Source organism: Heloderma suspectum, chromosome 3 (genome assembly GCF_057233095.1).
Source record: "Heloderma suspectum isolate Gila_16-S chromosome 3, 16-S_ref, whole genome shotgun sequence".
In the NCBI taxonomy this organism is placed as follows: domain Eukaryota; kingdom Metazoa; phylum Chordata; class Lepidosauria; order Squamata; family Helodermatidae; genus Heloderma; species Heloderma suspectum.
Genome location: NC_139460.1, coordinates 265,567,241 through 265,591,095, shown reverse-complemented (window position 1 = coordinate 265,591,095; position 23,855 = coordinate 265,567,241). Strand labels below are relative to the sequence as shown.

At 41.7% G+C, this 23,855-nt stretch overlaps 2 protein-coding genes across 15 annotated transcripts in view; both read left to right on the top strand.

Annotated features, from left to right (window-relative positions):
- The window catches only part of GIGYF2 (GRB10 interacting GYF protein 2), an 88,687-nt gene extending 70,584 nt beyond the window's left edge, over window positions 1-18,103 (top strand). For 4 of the 13 annotated variants that reach the window (XM_084846794.1, XM_084846792.1, XM_084846796.1 and 1 more), the window contains exons 15-28: window positions 2,194-2,285; window positions 4,013-4,120; window positions 5,058-5,158; window positions 6,198-6,298; window positions 6,631-6,789; window positions 10,164-10,322; window positions 10,697-10,972; window positions 12,312-12,434; window positions 13,531-13,734; window positions 13,863-14,071; window positions 14,395-14,549; window positions 15,100-15,293; window positions 15,628-15,775; window positions 16,423-18,103. In XM_084846794.1, coding sequence (XP_084702920.1) covers window positions 2,194-2,285; window positions 4,013-4,120; window positions 5,058-5,158; window positions 6,198-6,298; window positions 6,631-6,789; window positions 10,164-10,322; window positions 10,697-10,972; window positions 12,312-12,434; window positions 13,531-13,734; window positions 13,863-14,071; window positions 14,395-14,549; window positions 15,100-15,293; window positions 15,628-15,775; window positions 16,423-16,490 — 2,097 coding nt within the window. In that variant the 3' untranslated portion in view covers window positions 16,491-18,103. The remainder of the gene's footprint in view (window positions 1-2,193; window positions 2,286-4,012; window positions 4,121-5,057; window positions 5,159-6,197; window positions 6,299-6,630; window positions 6,790-10,163; window positions 10,323-10,696; window positions 10,973-12,311; window positions 12,435-13,530; window positions 13,735-13,862; window positions 14,072-14,394; window positions 14,550-15,099; window positions 15,294-15,627; window positions 15,776-16,422) is intronic. The other 9 variants (XM_084846804.1, XM_084846802.1, XM_084846801.1 and 6 more) reach the window with 7 other exon arrangements.
- Window positions 18,104-22,504: 4,401 nt separating this feature from the next.
- The window catches only part of SNORC (secondary ossification center associated regulator of chondrocyte maturation), a 29,657-nt gene continuing 28,306 nt past the window's right edge, over window positions 22,505-23,855 (top strand). For both annotated transcript variants that reach the window (XM_084846806.1, XM_084846807.1), the window contains exon 1: window positions 22,505-22,701. In XM_084846806.1, coding sequence (XP_084702932.1) covers window positions 22,629-22,701 — 73 coding nt within the window. In that variant the 5' untranslated portion in view covers window positions 22,505-22,628. The remainder of the gene's footprint in view (window positions 22,702-23,855) is intronic.

The following is a 23,855-nucleotide window of genomic DNA, read 5'->3' as shown; positions in this document are numbered from 1 at the left end:
AAGTAAAAAAAAAAAAAAAAGTCCCCTGATAGGCTACGTGACGATTCACATAGCCTATCACGGCTAGATCTGGAAAGTCAGCCGTGATAGGCTACGTGAATCGTCACGTAGCCTATCATGGGTGACTTAAAAAAAAAAAAGTGCGTACGTGAATGGCGGCCCCCATAGGGAGCCGCCATTCGCATTCCTTATTTAGTTGCTGTAGTCTACATCAATGTTTACGTAGACTACGGCGAAAATAAGGGCAACGCAAATAGCGTTTTTTTTTTTTTTAAAGTCACCCGTGATAGGCTACGTGACGATTCACGTAGCCTATCACGGCTGACTTTGCAAATCTTGCCGTGATAGGCTACGTGAATTGTCACGTAGCCTATCAGGGGACGTGTTTGTTTTTTTTTCTTTCATTGCAATGGCGGGGGCGGCAGCCGGTCGAAAGCTCGAACACCGGACGAACCGCCAGCCAGACCCGCCGCCGGGAGGGACATTCAGGGAAGGTAAGTCCCGTCCCGGGGGGGGGCGGGGGGCGGGGGGGGCGGAGGAGTTCTCCCCGAAACGTGTTCGGGGGGCCGAACACGTTGGCGCTCGGCCCCCCGAAGTTTCGGGGAGAAATTCTCCGCCATCCCTACATGGAACAACCGATTGGTTCAAAATTGGGAAAGGAGTACGACAAGACTGTATATTGTCGCCCTGCTTATTTAACTTATATGCAGAGTACATCATGAGAAACGCCGGGTTGGATGAATCACAGGTCGGAATTAAGATTGCCGGGAGAATTATCAACAACCTCAGATCCTCAGACGATACCACCCTAATGGCAGAAAGCGAAGAGGATCTAAAGAGCCTCTTGTTGAGGGTGAAACTGGAGAGTGCAAACGCTGGTTTGAAACTCAACATTAACAAAACGAAGATCATGGCATCTGGCCCCATCACTTCCTGGCATATAGAAGGGGAAGAAATGGAAGCAGTGACAGATTTTATTTTCTTGGGCTCCAAGATCACCGCAGACGGTGACTGTAGCCATGAAATCAAAAGACACTTGCTCCTTGGGAGGAAAGCTATGGCAAACCTAGACAGCATAGCAAGAAGCAGAGACATCACCTTGCTGACAAAGGTCCACATAATCAAAGCTATGGTTTTCCCAGTAGCAACGTATGGCTGTTAGAGCTGGACTATAAGGAAGGCTGAGCGCCGAAGAATGGACGCTTTCGAACTGTGGTGCTGGAGAAGACTCTTATGAGTCCCCTGGACTGCAAAGGTCAACTCAGTTAATCCTAAAGGAACTCAACCCTGACTGCTCATTGGAAGGACAGATACTGAAGCTGAAGCTCCAATATTTTGGCCACCTAATGCGAAGAGAAAACTCCCTGGAAAAGACCCTGATGCTGGGAAAGATTGAAGGCAAAAGGAGAAGGGGACGGCAGAGGATGAGATGGCTAGATAGCATCACCGATGCAATGAATATGAACTTGAGCACACTCCGGGAGAGAGCGCAGGACAGGAAGGCCTGGCGTGCTATGATCCATGGGGTCACGAAGAGTCGGACACGACTGAACAACAACAACAAATCCGGGCTGTATGTACTCCATTACAGTGCAAGTCCAGCATTTGGTATTGGATACAGAATTTCTCATCTCAAAAACGTTGGTTTTATTACTTTAAGAGCAACTTTTTAGTGCTTGTGACTGCAGAAATAGGCCTGAAAGTGAATGTGTGATGCTTGATGAAATCTCAGAAGCTGAAACTAGTTATCAATTCCCATGGTTAGGAGAGGAACCAGAACCCCTCCCTGTGACTCACAGAACCATTACGAAAATAATCTAACATTTCCATATTTGTTTAAGTTGTCTAATGGAGACCAGTTACAATTCAGCTTTTCTTGATGTGCGGTTTGCATTGTCGTGGTAGAACTGATGTGTTTTTTGTTTGAACAGAGTATGTGCAGCCTTAGATATGATGCCCATTTTAGAGGTGGTGAACTAAAGCTGAGAAATGACACAGCTATAGCTGAGCTCGCCCTTCCCATCAAATACGTTTGTTTGTTTGTTTGTTTGTTTATTAAATATACCACCCAACTGCCAGATGCCCTTGGGGCGCTTTACAGTAATAAAACAACAATGAAATAACCGAATGAATTCAAATGGTTGGTGCAGGGCCCCCCCCCCCCCCCCAGTTCAATTATTGCTTTGTTTGTAGGGCGAGTTGGACCAGGAACGACTGACTAGACAACAGGAATTCACGGCCATGTACCAAATGCAGCACCTCCAGTACCAGCAATTTTTGTTACAGTAAGTAAGTCAATGTAAAATTCAGCCAGGGGCTATGTTGTGCTATTTTAATAATCTGACCTATGCATCAGTAGTTCTTGTATAGGGATGGACAGATCAGTCTATATCCAGTCCATGTCAGCTTTGTATGTGTTCATTCATTGGTCCATTCTTTCCTGTTTCCACATAAATCTGGGAATGTTTTTTTTAAAAACTCAAGAAAATGTGCATTTTCATAAAATATGGGTTTTGTACGCATTTTACCATGAAATACATATTTTATATGCATTTGTACCTAAAATAAACATTTATGAGTTTGGAGAAGTGCAAAAACTGAAGAATAACTGCATTCTGATCCACATATAAGTCGAGGAAAGGTGGATCCATTTGGTTTGTTTAAAAATGCGGAAATCTTTGAGCATCCCTTCCTAGAATAATGGTGGTTGGACTGCCGCACGTCCACACAGCATTTAGCTTCTGCAGAACATGCTATGGTTTTGATCACGCTTCAACTGAACCTCCTGCCCTTCATACGCCTTTTTGCATCTCCTTTCATATAGTGCTTACCTATTTTTGCTATTTGCCTACGAGTATCCTCCAGTGTGCCTTGCAGCACTGTGATTGAGTAAAATGAGGACTTTTCTTGTAACAGGGAAGACGCACAAACCTCTTTGCTAATGCAGTATTTATTAGGTTTGGGTGGACGACTTGACTGAATGAATGGGAAGTTAATTGTAAGGCTTTGACATGTCCAGCTCTCTTATATAGGAGCAAGATAAGGATAAATGTAATTGCCAGCAGTGCTGGTTCCTCCTCATGGAGGTTGCCTCTGCTCAGTGTTCAGTGATTCCCCACCTCTCCCTTAGTCGTCCACACCACTGGCTGTGCCATTCAGCTCATGAAGAAGTCTTTGAGCAGGGGCTGCCAGGGGGAAAGGCTAGGGAAGTCAGCTTCCCCTAGCCCCTTTATGTGCATATTTATATGAATGCAACTCATTTTGTTTTTCAAGGATGAGCTAGCATATCTCATTTTTTTTAAAGAAAAAAATCATAATAAAAAAATAAAAAGCAGTAGAACATAAGAAGAGCCCTGCTGGATCAGACCAAGGGTCTATCTAGTCCAGCATTCTGTTCACACAGTGGCCAACCAGCTGTCAACCAGGAACCCACAAGCAGGACACGAGTGCAACAGCACCCTCCCACTCATATTCTCCAGCAACTGGTGTACAAGAGAATGGCTAAAGTAGGTGGCTTGCATCCCAAGTTCCATTCCAGCAGTGGAGCATCCCATGAGCAAAAATGGGAGAGTCTATATTTGCTGGTTCCTCCTTCTCCGTTCAGCCCTTTGTGCCCCCCAAAACTTGCTCCAGGGATGTAGACCATCTGGAATGGGGGTGGGTACTGCAGGGGGCAAGGGGAATCCGCAAAAGTCACCCCCTCCTCCACCAGCAGGATCCTCCGCTGGATTGAAAACCTTTCATGAACAGAAGGATTGTTCCATGCACATTTCAGATCCAAGCCATTATGACTTAAGTAAATGCTGTGTATGGCGCTGTTGAAAAGCCACTTTTCCTGTGCAATATGATCCAGTTTCTCCCCCCCCCCCTTTTTTTTTTTTTACTAAGTGCGTGTTTTCTGGTTTGTATTGGTGTGCTTGAATGTTACTGTGATATGCATTTGCAGTTCTGTTTTGTATTTTTTAATCATTCTGTAGGCAAGTAGAGTGAACTTTCCCCCATTCTCTTTAAGACAGCAGTATGCACAGGTGATGGCACAGCAGCAAAAAGCAGCCCTCTCATCTCAGCAACAGCAGCAGCTGGCTCTTCTTTTGCAACAGTTCCAGGCACTTAAAATGAGGTAAGAATGTAGGTTTCAGGTGACTTGACACATTATGCAGTAGTACATCCAGTACATTCAACAGGAAGCTGCAGTCAATCACAGCTCCCTGACAAATGCATCTTTGCATGCACACATCTGTCACCTTCACACATTACATTTTTAGGTGTACAGTTAAAACACCACATAAGATATATATTGTATGATGTGGCCCTCAGTAGTTACCACTGAAGGTACATCACTCTTTTCTCCCAATTCAAAATTATTTGAGGTTGTATCCAGTTGGTGTCACTCTGTTGGTGGAATGCTCTTTGATCCAGTGAAAGTTTCTGTCAGTGAACTGGGAGGGAGGTATTTTTTGGTGATTCCTTCTCCCCACTCCAGTCCTCTGTGTGCCTCCAAAATCTGTTTCAGAGAGTGGGGGGACCCTTCAGAACAGCATGGGAGGTGGTTGTGGAGAGATATAGAGGGGGAGGGGGAATTGCTGAAGAAGCATCTCCCAGTTTGATCTGCTGGATCAAAGAGCCTTCTGTCAGTAGAGGGAGACCATTTGGGTAAAACCTTTTGTGCCAGTACCACTAAAGTTGTGAAGCTTTCTTAGGCAGAGCATGAAACTAGCAAAATCTAGTAGAGACTGGGTGTCATGTTAATCGTATTGGCTAGATGTCTTCCAATATATGTTTTCAGTGGTTGAAGCCTGTTTTACTAACTGGCCTTTGCACTGAAATTCTGATCAGTATTAATAAAAACAAGTTTTGTGAAGCTCAGACATCTGGACTTTGCTCACCAATACTGGAATTAGAAGGAAGATATGCGGTAATACTACTTTAATATTGGTTTTGAGAAAGGAGAGAGAAGGGGGGGAATCGTATTAAAGTTCTTTTTAAAATTCATTGCAACATCTGCATAAAGATATGTTTTTGAAGTAGCATGTTGAATCTTTCTCTCTCTATTACAGAAAAGCTGAGCAGAACATGGTGCCACCTGTAACAAGGTCTGTGTCAGTGCCAGACACTGGCTCAATTTGGGAGCTTCAGTCAACAGCGCCACAGGCTACAGGTAGTAAAACAGTTTTGAATATTTTGATATTGGCTGCATTCAGACATAACACCAAACCATGATTTGCAAAACCAAACTGTGGTTTGCAGTGATATCCAAACCAATGCAAATTCAAAAATTATAGTTTGTGAATGATTGCCAAACCAGAATCTGAAAGCACAGGTTGAGGCTAATCTGTAAATCATAATTTGGGAAACTGTGGTTTGCTGTTACATCCAAACCCACAAACTATGATTTGGCATGATGATCCTCAGATGTTGCTTGGCTAAGCTGCACCATGTTAGGATGTTATGTAAAATATTTTTGACTTGTGTGAGTCCCATCTATGGCAATTTAGGGAGGATAGTAGAAGGAACACGTGTACTTCATGAATATCTCCAGTTGTAATTACTTGATTTCAACATGCCCGTTTTTATTGTCCTTCAGTTTTGTTTTTAAATGTGTTCTTAGGTCTTTACACTGCTGCTTGCTTTGACTCTGGTTTATACTTTGGTTTTACTCTGTTTCAAAGTTTTTAAAGTTTTATATTTTATCATGATGTATTTTGGGGTTTTAACTTTTTGGAACCACCCAGAGAGCTTTGGCTTTTGGGTGGTATAGAAATGTAGTAAATAAAATAAAAATAATTTGAAAACCTTTGTTTATAAGGATTTAATTTTGTTTATGTTCATTTGATTATTTCTGCTTTATTGTCTTTAGTTTTTTCTGCTTATTTAAGATTTCCCGACAAGGTAAAATAATTCATCCCTTGTCATATAGGATGTGTTAAACTAGATCCTCATCTTTATTTTTTTCCATAACAAATCCAGCTGGATCTTTCACTTTTTATATATTTAAACAAGTTAGGAGTTCAGTCCTTAGGAACGAAAAGTTTCACCCAAATAAGGGTTTGTCCAAGCTATATACTGTGAAATTCTTAAAATTAATTCTCTATGAATTTGTCAGATACCACAGGATTACTAGCTTCTAGTCTCTCTGCTCTCCTAATTTAAATATTCATTAGTGTACTACAACCTATTTTTTCCTATTTGATTTGCAGTCTGGGAAGGAAGCAGTGTCTGGGATCTCCCAATGGATACTACAGCTCAGGGACCAGCTCTAGAACAGTTACAGCAGCTTGAAAAGGCCAAAGCTGCAAAGGTAAGAAATAGTACATGGTGTTCTACTACATGACACTGGCAATTCCAGTTGCAGCCTCCATATCACCTGTTTTCTGAATAACTGTGACATGGCCTATCCTGATCTGCCATAATTGTGCTTCAAGAAATTACTAATGCGTTCCTAATTCTGGAGCAGGTCTTGTTTTTTTACAAGAGATCACAAGGACATGATTTATGGAAAACGAAACGGTAGCTATAGAGAAGGGATGGTAACTAGGAGCCATTTAATATGTAACCAGCAAGAATTACGCAGTTAGTTGTAGATATATTTCACTTTTGTCTTCACATCCAATGCGACTTTTATTATTTCAGCTAGAGCAAGAGCGGAGAGAAGCCGAACTTAGGGCCAAAAGAGAAGAGGAAGAACGGAAGAGACAGGAGGAGCTTCGGAGGCAACAGGAAGAACTAATCAGGAGGCAAGAGGAAGAAAGAAAAAGAAGAGAAGAGGAGGAGCTAGCTCGCAGGAAGCAGGTGACTTCTCAAATATGCACAATAAGTATTACTTATTACTTACCATAAAGAGAATCTGTTTTCTCAGCTGTGTGTGTGTGTGTGTGTGTGTGTGTGTGAGAGAGAGAGAGAGAGAGAGAGAAGGAATTACATTTTATTGCCTATTTGTAATTGCATACTAAATGTAAGTCTGCTTTGTGATGAGTGAAATTTATTTATTTATTGTATTTATTAAATTTCTTAATCGCCCATCTGGCCGGTCACCCAGCCACTCTGGGCGATGTACAACAGCACAATTTAAAACAGTAAAATTATACATTAAAACATTATTTAAAAATACCCTAACCCACCCCAAATTCCTGCCTGAATAACCAAGTTTTCAGTTTGTGGTGGAAGCTCATTAAAGAGGGGGCATAGCAGAGTTCCCTAGGGAGGGAGTTCCATAGAATGGAATTCCATTCTGTGGAACTCCCAGACAAAATTCCAGTTTGTCTGTTAGATGCAGGTTTTCTTTTCTCCACATTTGTCCTAAGAAACTAGTTTTTTGTATGCATAATGGCCAAGATACGTATTTATTCATTTAATGCATTTCTTCCCTGCGTTTCAGGGCGTATTGCCCTCACAAGGCAGCTTACAAGAAGAAAAAGTACAGCAAACCTATCAAATGCAGACTGAAATAAAAATGTTTTCAAAGTTCTTTTAAAAACTAGTAATGACTGAGCCTTATGTACCTCCCTGGGGAGGGAGTTCCAAGATATGGGGCCACCACTGAGAAGGCCCCGTCCGTGGTGACCACCAGTAGTATATGATTTCTTACCTACAGGCCCAATAATAGGACATCTGATGCTCATCTTAGAGTTCAGGCAAGCTCATAAGACTGCAGGTGGTCCTTCAGCTAACCTGATCCAAAACCAGTTAAGTCTTTAAAGTTTCAAACCAGCACTTTAAATTGAGCCCAGAAACAAATAAGCAGCAAAGGTAACCAGTAAAGAATTGGTGTGATATGATACCAACACCTAGGTCCCACAAATGTTCTAGCTGCCACATTCTGTACCAATTGTAGTTTCCAAACTGTCTTCAGGGGTAGTCCTACATAGGACCCATTATAGTAGCCTAGCCTGGACATAACCAAAGCATATGTACCACCAAGGCTAGGTCTGCCTTCTGTAGATCAAACCACAGCTATCTAACCATTCTAAGCTGGAAAAAGGCTGGCATGAATCAGTCAAAATCTTTATTACACAAGCCATAAGCTATAGCAAATAATTAAAATATTTTTAAAATGTCTCAGCAAATTTAAATACAAATTCAAAAGTAAAAGATATTTGATCAGGTTTACATGTGACTTCATTCATGTAGCAGCATCAGCAAAATGAACTATACAGTTAGTAATAATGGATCTTTCTGCTCCCAAAAGCATTACAATCAGGCCCATGTTGGGGGCGGGGGCAGGCAAGACAGCCCTTGGTTCCCCTCCCTTTCAACTGCACTCCCCGGCTTGTTTGCAGGCAGGCAGTTGCACTGAGCAAACCTGTAAACCATGCATCTGGACTCACTGGTCCCTTTTTAATTATTCTGGGCCTGCCCCTGATGTACATATATTGGGGGCAGGGCCAGCATAATTAAGCTTGGGGGTACTGGGGAGTTTGGTCATGTAGCCTGGAGCTTCAACCCACATTATTGCTAGGTAATGTGGGTTACCTAGTCCCTCCAGTCCTTGCAGATTGCCTGCATGTTGTGAGGACGGGAGGGGCAGCCTGGTGGTGGAGCTGCTCAGAGCTCCAGGCCACACACCTGAACTCTCTGGTGCCCCTGGCGTAATTATTCTGGGCCTGCCTCAACTTACACAGGGCAGGGGTGGCATAATTAATACTTATAATAATACAAGTACAGATTCCATAATCAATATAACAAAGTCAAAAAATGTAAGTATACAGTCAATAAAGACACACCCAGTTAAAAAATACAATGCTAAGAATGTTCATCTACAATACTCATACTGGATACCAGTGTTCTCCCCTCACCAAAACCTAGAATGAGCACCCAAAATACCTACAACAGTGAGGCTACTAGTTACCAAATGCCTGGGAAAATAAGTAGTACAGTGACAATGTTGGTGCCAGGTAAACCTTAGGGAGAGCATTTCACACGGCTTGTTCCTGCACTGCCACCCCCAAGCTTATGTCGAAAGGGGCAGAGAAGGCTCTGACGTGGCAAGGGCCATTATCAGTCCATTACCAAGGTCTGGGTAAGTTCATATGGGGAAAGGCAGTCCTTGAAGTATTAGGGTCTGTCAGATGTTCAAAACTCCTAGACCAAGTCAAAAGCCTGGCTACCAAATTCTGCACTAGCTGCAGTTTCCAAATCTCTTCAAAGGGAGGCCAGCATATAATGTATTGCAGTAATCTGACCTATAGGTTACCAGAGCATAGTTCAGTGACACCAGGCTATCCCTATCCAGATTGATCTATCAGCCACAGCTGGTAGAAGGCACTCTGTGCCATGGAGGCCATTTAAGCCTCTATTGACAGTGTTGGATCCAGTAAGACCCCTCAAGCTTTGCACCTGTTCCTTCAGGGGGAGTGTGACCTCATCCAAAACAGGTAGCATCCCCCTCTCCATCCAACAGCAGAACCATCCACTAACAGTGCCTCTGTCTTGTTTTGATCAAGCCTTAGGTTATTGGCTCTCATCCAGTCCATTACCATCCAGACACCAGTTTAGTATACTGCCACACCTGCTTGAAATGAAAAGTCAAGTTGAGAGTCATCAACATGCAATGCAGTCCAGAACTTCAGATGACTTCACCCAGTGGTTTCATGGCGATAGCATGGCAGATAAGATTGAGTGCTGTGGAACCCCACATTGAAGTCTCCATGGGGTCGGCACAACCCACCCACCCCCAGCACCACTCTCTGAAAGAGCTGTCCAAGTAGGAGTGAAACCATTGCAAAGTAGTGCCCACAACTCCCAGCTCAGACAGAAGCTGCAGAAGGTTACTATGATCAACGGTATCGAACGCTGCTGATTGATCAAGGAATATCAACAAGGACACACTCCCCCTATCTCTCTCCAGAGACAGGTCATCATACAAGGCAATCTCAGTGCCCAAACCAACCTGGAACCCTAATTGAAATGGTTCCAAAAAATCACTAGTGTGTCCCCCAAAAGTCTCAGTTTCTCAATCAGTAGTGTCACCACCAACAGGAATGAGGATAGTGTCCTAGAAGCCATAAGATAATCTCCTTTAATTTAAGTAAACTTCTATTACAACAGACAATAGATACTATGTAATATACACATTTCCAGCATCCTGTCAGCCTTTCAGCAAGCAAGGCAAGAAACCTCTGGCTATAGGCCTTGAATCTTAATGTGTGTCGTATTTCTGTTTGCAGGAGGAAGCTCTGAGGCGGCAGAGGGAACAAGAAATTGCACTAAGACGGCAGCGGGAGGAAGAAGAAAGACAACAACAAGAGGAAGCACTTAGAAGACTGGAGGAAAGGAGAAGAGAAGAAGAGGAAAGACGGCAGCGAGAAGAGTTGCTTCGTAAACAGGTGAAAAGAAGGGTAAAAATCTTCTTACATTAAGAATTGCCAGAACTGAAGGCTGGTGCACGTGCATCAAGTGGTGATTCGTATCTATGAATGAGCCATTATAGATCAAACAACACAGAAAGATCTTTCATTTTGGTTAAATACAAAACTCTTTATCAATTCAAAACTGAGGAATGCTCTTAAAATTTTGGATTGTAAAACGAAAATTAAAATAAGCGGTGTAATGGAGCTTCAAGCACTGCCCTGGGGGTTCTGAAATTAGCTGTTTTCCACCAAATAGTTATGTTCTAGAACAAATTATATTCTTTGAAGGAAAGGATATCTGGCAATCCTGTGTAGTTTAAAATATTTTAAAAGGAAACATTTTAATTTAGAACTTCAGAGAATTTGCATATCATTTCTGTTCTGGGAAGGAAGAGGAGGCTGCCAAATGGGCACGTGAAGAAGAAGAGGCAAAGCGTCAGTTAGAAGAAAACCGGCTGCGCATGGAAGAGGAAGCAGCCCGGCAGCGGCATGAGGAGGAAGAACGAAAGCGAAAGGAGCTGGAACTCCAACGGCAGAAAGAAATTATGAGGCAGAGGCAGCAGCAGCAGGAGGCTTTGCGCCGATTGCAGCAGCAGCAACAGCAGCAGCAACTTGCACAGATGAAGGTATCAGTACTTCACAATGGGCCAGTTTGCACGATCAGCAAGGGTTAAACAAGCCACCATGGCTTGTTTAATCCTCAGAGCGTGTGGGGTGTGATTTGCATAATTACCTTCCCCGGGCGCAGCTTGTCATGTCATTCAAACTGGGGCAGTATGGCTTGTTGGAGGGGGAAACCAGCCTCAAATAACCAAACAACTGGGTTCACATGATCGCCACAGCCCACTGTGGCTTAATTAAGCCACAGTGTGTTGCAGCATGTGCCGGCAGCCATTTTGAATATTCAGCACCTGGCAGAGGGTTGCTGTGATTTGCTGTGTCATCCAAACCCAGGCAGCATGGGCTGATTGAGGGGCAGGGGAATTCAAACATTTACACTATGTTGCCAAAACTTGCCATTTTGCACAAGCAGTAAGCAGGTCAGGCAGTCTTTAAAGACAGGATAAAATTTCTTGACTCTCTAAGTGGAACCTATTAAACATGCCAAATTTTGTGTTAGCTATAAAAGTGGGAGAAGAGAGTGGATTTGTAGCAGTCAGAGGGGTTTCAGTGCTATCATATCCCTCCTCCATGATTAGCAGAAATGGAATAAATCATGCAATATATGCAGTTCTCCATAATTTGCAAAAAGATAAAGTTTTCTTTACACAGATTGTATTTTTTTTCTAGCACAGAGTTTACACAGATGTCTATAGCTCTAGATTAGTAAAGGGAGGGGGGAAGCAATTTACAACTCTGCCTAAAGTGTATATGGACATACATATGCTGAGCAGTTATGCATTTCCATGGATTATACAATCAGCCAAATCATTCCAGAACACTAACTTTTCTAAGTAATTCAGGAACAACCCACCCACCACCACCACCATGTGACCAACTACTTGATGTTTGTAATTGTTCCAGATTAAAACTCCTTCTTAAAGCTGCTGTTTCCTCTTCTAAGGGTCCCTCCGTCCCACTTCCTTTAATACACATTTCATTGCTTCCCCTTCTTACCACTGTCTGTTCAGCTAATTGATTTGTTTCCTTTCCTTTGCATTGGCAGTTTCAGCTGAATAACATCTGTTTATTTTACAGCACAGTCAGCTGCCTGAATCTTAATACTTTTACTATAGTAGAAACCATTCCTATGTGTTAGTAATATGAAATTCATTTGAGGGCAGGGGTTGGGTGCCCATTGGATAGAAAAAGGTTGCACCTCTGCAGTAGAAAGGAATATAATACAGATTGTGGTCACATTAGCAGCTGTTATGGCAGACAATAGCAGCAGTTCAGGTGATTCTGATTATCTGAGTCATCAAATTTTTGGTGTATTTACCCTCTCCTGTGTGTCTTTGCTCTCAGCTCCCTTCTTCTTCAACGTGGGGTCAGCAAGCCAGTTCAAGAGCATGTCAGTCACAGGCAACATTATCATTAGCAGAAATCCAGAAGCTTGAAGAAGAGAGAGAACGGCAGCTTCGAGAAGAGGTAAATTTAATAGCTTGGAAAAGAGGTTTTGGGTAGCTGCTGTAACAGATTAATCAAGTTTGCTTGCCATAAGGCTGTGATGCCCCATGTTGTGAAAGACATCTTCACCTGATGTTCTCCAGTCCCTTTCTGCCTTTAAGAAGTCCATCCTTTCTTACCTACAGTCCTTGGCTTGCTGATTTTCCTGCAGTTGTGGCTTGTAGCTACTAGGAGACACTTGCCCAACGTTTTCCTGTAAGTCAAGATACGCATAAGCCTTTGCAGAGAACCACCTCTCTTTTGTTGCACACAACAATTCAATCCAGAAATTTCCAATTAACATCAGTTTCCCATTTCATCCAAACTGGGAAATAATGGGTACCAGGTTCAGAACAAGCCAGGAACATAAACCAACTTCAAATCCTAGTTTCAGTTCTTGACTCATTTTGAAGCTGGTAACCAAAGTTTCCCAGTTCAGACAAAACAGGAAAACTGTGTTTAATTGGAAATTTCTGTGTTTAATTTTACATGCCACAGAGGAAAGAAAGGGATGCATGTGTGTGCTAAAGGTTTGTGCATATCTCTGCTTATTAAGCCAAGGTATGATCATTCAATTATGGCCACAGTCTTAGATTATCAGGACTTGGAAGAATACAGATTTTTAAACTTTTATGGAAATACATTGCCTATCTGGTTGAATCATTCAGAAATATGAGGGAAGTTAAAGACCTAAAATAGTAACTGGTATAATTAACTGAACTGATTCTCTTTGAATTTAAAGCATGAAATTAAATCCATCACCCCTGTGTTTTTAGTTAATATTTCAAAATGAGAGAGTTTTGTAGAGAAATAATTTGCTCTACCAATGATGTTTGCTTGACGGGAGAGCAGATTGTGAAAGAATTGTGTCCAGGTGCAGTTTCCAAATTGAGAGATTAGTCAAAAGGTAAGTGATTGACTTTGACCAGTGTGTTGGGGCCAGTGTGGTTGCCCCCAAATATAACATATTTCTGTTTATATTTATTCGACTATGATGAAAATATTTTGTCTAGAAAGCAGTAGAAGATAATCATGCATACATTAAGAACTGGAATGCCATGCATTGACTGTCTTCCAGCAACGGCGTCAGCAGCATGAACTAATGAAAGCCCTACAGCAGCAGCAGCAGCAGCAACAAAAACTGTCTGGTTGGGGAAATGTTGCCAAACCTGCCGCCACTACAAAATCTCTCTTGGAGATACAGCAGGAAGAGGCAAGGCAGATGCAGAAGCAGCAACACCAGCAACACCAGCAGCAGCAAAACAGGTCCCGCGGCACTACAGTGAGTACAGTGCCTAGTTTCCAGTTAAAAATAGTAATAAGCTTGTTGAAGTCCAGACTTATTTAGTTGTATTGCTTTTCCTGTACATTTGATGAGAATGAACAGTAGCTCCTTTACTTTTGTTCCAGCAGCATTCTAATCTGCACACCAGCATTGGCAATTCAGTATGGGGCTCTCTGAACACGCATCCTAGCAGCCAGTGGGCATCAGACCTTGTCAGCAGTATTTGGAGCAATGCTGACACAAAAAATTCAAACATGGGATTCTGGGATGATGCAGTCAAAGAAGTGGGACCTCGTAATGCAACTAATAAAAACAAGAGCAACGCTAGCATCAGGTAAGAATTAGTATGCAGTGAGCTTCCTTGCTTTAATTGTAGATGCCGGATCTTTGCAAGCCCTCTAAGCTCTTCTAATAGATGGGACCTTTCTAATAAACTCCGTAGTGTGTTGTATTAGCACGGCCAAGATCTTCCTCCTATTTCATGTTAGCTCCTGTCTCAGTATACTTTCATATTTCTGCTTCTGACAGAGGGCAAAAATTTCTGAGTGGCTGCTTGAATTTTCCAATTTCCAGTCTTGCATACTTTGTATGTTCCTTCTTGGCAATCTGTGCCTCTTCCTCAAACTCTGTTATAACATTGTGTTTTTTCCATCTTAGTAAATCTATAGGTGTTACAAGCAGGCAAAATAAGAAGGTGGAAGAAGAAGAAAAATTGTTGAAGTTGTTCCAGGGGGTTAATAAAGCCCAGGATGGATTCACTCAGTGGTGTGAACAAATGCTTCATGCACTCAACACAGCCAATAACTTGGATGGTAAGCAATGGAAAGGAGTATGAACATTTTACAGTGCAGGCAAGCATACACAGTAGCATACTGCATCACAGTTGCATGCTAAATATGATATGTGGTACTCTGCTGCACCTTGTTCAAAACTGTGTTTGAAAGCACTGAGGAAGACAGGAAAATTGCAAAAGGTCCAGTAGCCCACTTCTCAGTATTCTTGGTGGGTAATTAAATCGGTGCTGATGCTGCAATTTATATTCTATTTATTGCTAAGTTTTAGATCTTACCACAGGGCTTAGGCCACTAATGAAAACTTAGATTAGGTAAGGACTGGCAATTAGGAGCTGAACTGAGACTGTTGTCCTCATTAGTAGGGAAATGAGTTATTTCATACCTCAGTGTTCAGGGGAAAGGGCTTTCTATTGTCTTGCAGGCAAAGGTAATCTTGTGTTACATAAGAGTTTATGGGTATATTCATCAAACATCTAGTATTGAAAATTGGATCTGGATTCTGGATTCATGTTCATGCATCTGTAGTGTTTGCATGTATCTCATGGTTCATCTTCCCTTCCTGTTGCAGTTCCCACTTTCGTTTCTTTCCTGAAGGAAGTGGAATCTCCTTATGAGGTCCACGATTACATCAGAGCCTACCTTGGAGACACCCCTGAAGCCAAGGAATTTGCCAAGCAGTTTCTTGAGCGTCGTGCCAAACAAAAAGCCAACCAACAGCGGCAGCAGCAGGTTCATACTTCTGTCTTTGGCGAACATTTACAAGTAAATTATTGTCATTAATGAAGAAACAAAAGATCTGACTCTGATGGATGTAGGATTAGGAATCTGTTATTGAGAGGAGGGCAGGTTTTATTATGGAATGGCTTAAATTATCGCTGATGTATTAGCTGAACAGTTGTTCTTCAAACCTCATGTAGATAACATGGAAGTATGGTGAAGTAAGGTGGGAGGCATGGTGTGTAACTAACCGAGGTATGAATGGATATGCTGATGTGCCCCCTGTGATATGGACAGTGGCTCATTATTATTTGTTTACTGTTACTGAGTAGGCAAAGCGTAATTCCAGCTTGTAATATATTATTTGTTTGTGTTCTAGGATTCTGTCTGGGGGATAAACCATAGTTCATTGCATTCAGTCTTTCAGACTAATCAAAGCAACAACCAGCAATCTAACTTCGAGGCGGTGCAGAGTGGCAAAAAGAAGAAGAAACAAAAAATGGTTCGTGCAGATCCCAGCTTGTTAGGTGAGTTCAAGAACGTCCAAACTGGAATCAAATTGGCTTAACATCCTTATCCCAGATATTTTGCACATATTTCTGCTGTGACAGAGCAACAACTTGCTTTGTGGTATATTAAATAAATGGTGCCAGAGTCTCAAGGGGAAAACAGAAACTAAGATTCCAGAATCAGTGACAGCCCCGGTGCTTTCTTTCTGTCTTGGAGTTACAACCATGTTTAGCCTTTGTCTGACCATCACCACTCCAGTTCTCACTTCTGTCTGCCCCTTAGTCTTATTTTATTACTTCCACATTTAGATATGTGCAGGAAGATGGGCTGATAAAGGTTTTGAGTGTTTTTTGTGCATGCCTATGTTAATCTTGATCGCTAGTCCTGCCCCAGGTAGTGGTTTATAAGGGGAGGAAATTTGTTTGGTATTCTTGTTATAAAACTGGGTGTTTTGAGAATATTCTTTACTCATGTGTTTATAGTGTAAAAAGTAGCTTTAAACTAGGAGCTGAAACACCAGGGGAAAAAAATTGGATTGGCACAGTATTGCCTTGAATAATGTCTGTAATCTATATTAGTTAACTTTAAGAAGATTTATAAGGTCTGGGAATATCAAACATAGCACACCTGTGTACTAAAAACTTGGATCTGTCTTGTTTTGCAGGTTTCTCAGTCAATGCTTCATCAGAGCGGCTCAATATGGGAGAGATAGAGACTTTGGATGACTACTGAGTATATGCAACACGAATGGCTTTTCCTGTGTCTGTTAACCATGCATTCTCCACTGCTGGACAGAGTACTTTCTATCCCCCGCAGTCATCTTTGCCTTGCAAATGGATCACAGAATCAATCATCTCAGGCTTTTTCTAGCCTCAACAAGTCCTTTCTGCCCAGGATTGCACAACCACCTTCATTTCTGTCAGCCTCTGATTCTTTCTGCTGGATAGGTGGGAAAGAAGATTTATTCATGAGGCTGAGTGCAAATCACTGTGCGGTGATTTCTTCTCCCAAGCTATTTCGAAAGCCATTTGGAAGTCTACATATGATAGCTTCCTCCCCTCCCCTCTCATTCTCATCACAGTTAACTGGTGCAATCATGGTGGAGAGCTCATGGTTAACAGATGTCATTCAGAACCAAAATGCCACGCAGATACTGACTTCCACGCTCCATCAGGGCAAAAGATGCCTTCCCATTTCAGGAGCTGCATTCATAAGCTAACTGTAGAGCTGGCAACAACAGGGAATGGTGGTGGTAGGCAGCATTCAGCTTGGATTGGTTTGGCGTTGCACATCCTTGCCAGGCCTTCTTCAGCACATTGAATTTGGAGAAGTTCAAGTCTGTCTTCATTGGGTGGTGATGTCAAAGATGCCGGAGTTCATGCTTCAGCACACTCCAGCCTTCCTGGACAATTAGGGACTCAAGTTGTGGGAGGAGGCACTTATTTCAGGCTGAATTTCTCCTGTAATTATATTTCCTCCAGAATGATTGGGCCAGTTATTTTGGACCCTTCTGCTGTGAATTTGTCTCGTTTCAGAGACGCATAGGATCTTTACCATATGTATCTTCACCCATTGGTTTTGTGTGGGAGTTGACACTACCTTTGGAACCTGAAACCTAGCCAGAAACCTAGCCATCTGGTTACTTATGATGGTGGTTCAGAATTTTGTAAGTTCTGCAGCAGCATTAACGCCAAGGAACAGGAAGCTGTCATCTTCAAAGTGAAATAAATGAGACAAGGAATCTGAGCATTGGCAGCGTCTCTGTTTGTAAAAACCACAAGGAGGGATAAAGTGAGGTGTGCTGGTCCTCGTGATATCATACACTCTCACATTACTTCCAAGCCATTGTGCTTATATATTTATGTAATCCAACTTCTCCCGTCCCCGTCTCAGAATGTTAAGCAGTCTGAAGTGGCCAGTGCACTTAATTTCAAACCCCCGCCAATGCTCCCACTTGCACAGGGTCACAGTGTGCCCATGGAAGTTATGCTGCTGTGTGAAGATCTTTTTCTGCCATCATCGCCTGAAGAAGACAACTGAAGTTGCTCCAGAGCAGTTTGATTTAGATTTTATTTCATTTGATTTTCCTCTCTCTTCCCCCTCTCCCCCAACATGTACAGTAACTATACAGAGACGGTTGCAGACTTGTATATAGTTTTTGAATCCATTAGAACAGAGAGGCTAGGTGCTGTCACAAATCTGGTCTCCTGATCTCCTTTGCTTTGTAAACTTATAAAGGGGGGAAGAGGGGTAGTTAATGTTTACAGAACTTTAAATTCCCTCTGAACTCTTGCTAGTATGGGGGTAAACAAGAGAGAACTTAAATAAAACCTGGTTGTATTATACCTGAGCACATATTGTTTGCTTTTGTCAAAGCCAGCTTTGGCAATCCTTTCTGGTGCTAAAGTCGACCTGAAGCTGTACCAGTTCCTGTACCATCAAGTACACAGGACATGGAGGGACAGCAGCTGCTTTATTCCCCTAGAGGAATGTTGGTGGTTTTGCTACTTGATAATTTTAGAGATGGAAATAAACATCAGTTAAGTTGAGATTGGAAATGTTTGACAAATCTTCACTCTTCCCTTCTTCCAACTGAAGACATACACCCATTCATGCTGTTGTCTTGTTTATGCAAGAGGACCAAGTCTGGCTAGTTTTTTAAAGCTGTAAACATGTAAAAAGGTGATGTTAATAAGCCCAATGTGAACTTCAGTATAGTATAGCAAGTACTATAGTAAACCCAGCAAAAAAAAAAATTAGCATACCAAAGAGATGGCTCTCTAACCAAAGCCTAGAATACTCTTGTCCTTCAGGGACAGGCGGGATTTTATAGGCATAAGCAGATTCTTGTTTTGCACTTTTCCAATAGTTTTCATTCCTCATTTTGTGATGTCAAAAGAATTACACTGAAATGTGAGAATGAGATGAGGGAAGTAATGGAATGAAATGAATTGACTGTTACATGTCAACTTTTATATATAAAACATTTTAGATTTCTCTTCTCTTTCTCCCCCACCCCCCACCCCCGCTCTGTTTTAAGCTTATAATGTGACCTAGGCTGCAATTCTATACCCACTTACCTGGGAGTAAGCACCAGTGAACTCAGTGGTGCTGACTTTTTGAGTAATTATATATAGGATTTCACTTTTAATCGTCTGTTCCTTACAGCCATAGAACAATGTTAAATGTGGTAATCGATTCTTATAATGTAAATAGGAGTATAGCCCTATTCTTGGAGCAGCATTTTGTTTACTTGCATAGGAATAATTCTGGGCCATAGGAGAATTAAAAAGCCATTCTAAATAAAATTTAATTTAGTAAAACTTTGCAGCAGGAAAGGAGCTTAAGGAGATGTGCCTTATTTGAAGACCTTTTTTCATACATAAAGTATCCTGTGATGCAACTGCATGGATGGAACTCCATGTTGTAAAATGTTTGTATGAGCAGTTTCCCATATGGTCTGGACAGATTTTAACCAACCAACTTAGCCACTAATGTAGTTAAAATCCTCCAGACATGGCGAGCTGCTCATGCAAGTGTCTTTGACATGTTGAGCTCCACACACATGGGTGCGTTACAGGGAGCTCCCTCATGGGTCTCGGTATGTATGAATTGGACTTCATGCCGGAAGCCTGTGGAACACTCCTGTGAATGCAACAGGTTGGTAGGGTTAAATATTACTCTTACACATGCCCACACGCTGCAGTATTGAGATGATACCAGAATATATTAGTGGTTTTAATATGGCTCATTCAGAAGTATTATCTCACTGCTAAAAGAGAGGAAGAATGGTCTGGGTCATCTATGCTAACATTTTGGAAAGAAAGGATGCATGGTGACTTTGCTGCTAATGGTATATATGGGTGTATAGAGATGATCATTTGCCAGGTGGTAATTAACCTTGATGCGCATATAATCGCATGGGAAGCAAGACATCTGGGTGATTACAGATTATCATTTGCTATGCAATAACTTAACCGTGATGATAATATATTTAAAGTTTATTGTTTTGTTATTTATTTTTTTTAAAACCTGTAAGCCACATTGAGTACATGTTAATGGAGAAAATTCGGTTATACATTATATAAACTGCAGTAGTGTACATGTAACCATTCAATAGGCTAGCCATCTGTATTGTCATACTAAATGGTTTGGGATGGGGTGGAGGGAACCTTACCCCACATGTGTCACTGATTAGAAATCTAGGGAAAGGAGGGAAATGGCAAGTTTCACCGTACCACTTGGCAAGACGCTACAGACAATCAGGTCACCAACTGGTCATATGCACAGCTATGTTATAGGCTATCTTTGGGGAAATGGATTTTGGTGGCCCCTTATTTGTACTGCAAATTGGAAAAGAAAATTTTAGCACGTTTGTGCACCTTGGCAGGTGTGAATAGAGGTATTCATGGTATCTACTTGGTAAACTGGTCATCTGTATTGTACTGCCAGGTGGTGGGGATAATCTCACCATTCCTGCTGCCTTGGCTTTCAGACTAGATGCAAAAATATGGTAAGACTTTCCTCAGTACTTGGCAAGACAAATCAGGCAGCTGGTTTACCAAGTGGTTATATACACATTATAAATTACCACTTGACAAATGGTAATCTGTATTCCCCCAAAAGTAGCCATTTGCCAATTGGTAATTTACCATTTACAAAGCCAGTGCAGCAAAGTGGTTAAAGTATTGGACTAGGGCTGGGGAGACCCAGGTTCGGCACCTATGAAGCTCACCTTGGCCAGTCAATATCTCTCAGTCTAACCTACCTCACAGGGTTATTGGGAGGAGAAAATTGGGGAGGGGGCATGTGTGCCATCTTGAACTCATTGGAAAAAAGGCAGGATATAAATGACTAAAGTTCATTTAAAAAACCCATAATGATGTGTGGGTAGAGACTACCAGCTTACAGAGTGGTTCCATACACACCATGGTAGGTTATAAATTGGCAAATGGCCATCTGTATTTACCCATTATGAAGCTTCTTTTCTCCCACTGTTGTTTTGAATAGTGTTGTGCATTGGAAAGGCATCATGATATATATTCTCTGTGTGGAACAGGAATTGACCTTGAAAATCAGGTGCTAAATCCTATTTCGTCTGTTTCTACATATAAAAAAAAGTACTGCTGCAGTTAGTTTGGTGTGAAAGGCTGTTTCTGATGGGGAAACTTGCACCGCCCCTGCATTTATTTTGTAGCACGTCTCAGGAAATTTACCCCCAAAAGTTTGTACGCGAATGCGAAGTATTTTGATTGATAGGCTCAGGGCATGTAATTGTCCTGTCAGAAAACAAGGTTTGACTGAGAGAGCGACAATCGCCTTCCAGAATTCTCTGAGTCATGATAATTCACTATATTGTGGTGTGCAAGTTTTATCACAATGCAATACTCAAACACACAACACAATTAGGGTCTAATAGGGCAATACTGTCACTTCAGAAGAGGCTGGCAACCAACTTGAAAGAACAAGATGGAACTTGATATCTGATAAAATCAATGGGTTCGTAGTGGAGATAAATCATGGAGTAAATGCTAACTTTTTGTTTACCATCTACAGAAGTGCCTCTAAACGGCAGTTGAGAACCAATCCACACTTTTTTTAAAAAGTTACAGCATGGTAGGGGATTGGTTCTTAAAATAGTTATGGCTTCACACATACTTTTTTCCAACTTTTCAAAAATGAAAGCTTGTATGGAGGACCAGCAGGGGAAGTTGATTGAATAATTTGTTGTTTTTCCAGTAAAATTGGCTGAGCAAAGGTGTTTATGTTGCATTTTGAATGTAAACTTTAAAACTAGCTTGTTGCTTCTAAGAATTTCAAATTGCCCAACTGAACTGGAAAATTTTACCTGGTGCATTGAGATCACATGTAAACTGGGCACTGGCAGATACTCACCCTGAAGTGATTTGTCTAGAAATCTATCCTCTGCCTCTATTTTAAGTGTTCATTCAATAAGAAATCAGCAGCACTTACTCAGAAGGAAATGTGTTTGAACATTGAGATACCTGTTTATTAAGGCACTGAAAATCTCTGAAACATTCAAATCAGCCCCTCTGTGTGTATATTCTTTCAAATTCTCTGCTCAAAGAACTAATTTGGTGCTGTTCTCTGTCATCTCTGAGCAAAGAGAAAGCTGTTTCCTAAGCAAATCCATATGCCCATAATTTAAAGCTATTTATCAGAGGAGACTTAATAAACTGGGATTTGATAAAATGCAGTGAACATGTGAATATCTGTTGTTTTCTATCCAGTCTGCATTGATAGGGTGTTTATGTTCAATCAGGTATTTCAGACACCTATAACCCTAAAGGTTCTGTGGTCATCACTATCCCCCAATTATATGTTGGTCTGGAGGTGGCCACTGCATATTCACAGGATGTATGGTACAGCCTATCCAAATATATGCCTACTTTGGGTTTAGCATTTTTAATGAATGCTGTTATTCACCACTGTCCTTAACATAGGGCAATGTTAGATGTGTGCTCCAGTTGTTAGAAACCTGGTGCAGTCCTTGGCGCCTGTTGGGTTTTGCAGCTAACTGCCAGAGGGTCTGTGCGTTGCTTTGGTGGGGAGGGCCAACGGTAGAATTGGAGGGGCCTGAGAGTAAAGACAAAATTGAAAGAGGGTGGAGCTGCCACTTGGCATGAGGAGGTAGGTCTGTCTGAATCAGTGTATGTGAACGAGACTGCAGAGTGTTTGCATTTCTGTGTGTGTGTGTGTGTGTGTGTGTGTGTGTGTGTGTACACACATGTGAAGAGACTTGAGAGCTGACTGGCCAAGGTCTTCATTTAGCCTCAGAAAGCTACTTGCTTATTAAAGCTTCAGAGAGTTTGAGCATTCTCAAAGGCATCTCATTTCCTGAAGGAGGCAATGCCCCACACCAAGGTCCTTCGTCTCATCCTGCTGACACTGTCTGGAGTCCTGGTTCCTTTTGTAAAAACCGGTAAGTTTAATTCCTTCAGTCTGGCCATCATTGCAGCCCAGGTCATCCAACCGTTTATATCTTTACTACTACTCCTGTTTGTGCCCCATCCCTGGCATTCTGCATTTCTTTTCCAGCCCCAGCAAAGGAATTCAGTCAATGTATTGATAACTAGTCCTGAGCAAGATAAGTTTATAAGAGGGTGAAGTTGGCAAGAAACATCTAGAGTTGTTTATCTTTAGTAGACTGTAGAGCTTGTTTCTGTGAGTTTGTGTTCAGATGGAACCACAATGGTGCCTTGAAGCCTTAATGAAGAAGCTGCCTGTTTGGAGGAAGCTCCTGCTTAATCATAATCGACTCAGACACTGAGTGTGGGTTAGTGTGTTGTGTGAACACCCCCATACAGTGGCCCAGATATTACATATGGGGATTGTAACCCAAACATCTGGAAGGCAGCAGAGTTTGTAGGAAACAAGTGTTACTTCAATTAGAAGTATAAATGGGAACAGAATACTGAGGTTTCAAAATCATGCTGATAAGCCATTATTAATATGACCATTCTATCTTAAATTTGGATTCAAAGTGCTGGAGATAGTAAGTTGTTCAATTTCTTACCATGTATTGCACATATGTTCCCACACTCTATCTTTAGTATTTTGCATTAACAGAGTCTGACCATTTTGCTGACAAACAACTTGATCTCTATTTTTGATCTAGAGATCAAAAGAGAAACCCAAAAATCTCACTACCTTAGGATGATGAAATGATATTAGTTCCTTTTTACAAAAGAAAACTGCCTACAAAAAGCTACCTCCTAAACATTTAGCACTGTGAAAGTTTTTCACATTCAGAGGCAACACAAAAAGTCATCCACTCATGACACCATGAGATGTACATACATGCACACAACGTACATACCATAAAATAAGAGCTGACATAGTAGGTAGAGGGGATCATAGATATGATAAACTGTATAGTTTGATCATTTTCTCTCCAGTATGTGTCGCAATATGTTAATTGCATCAGTCTTCCATATTGGGGGTTGGCCTTGATGGTCTTATAGGCCACTTCCAACCCTACTATTCTATGATTCTGTGAATTGAAACGGCATCATTTGACTGCATTGCATTGACCACATTGCATTTCTCATTCTCTGGAACTACAGTAGTGGTGCA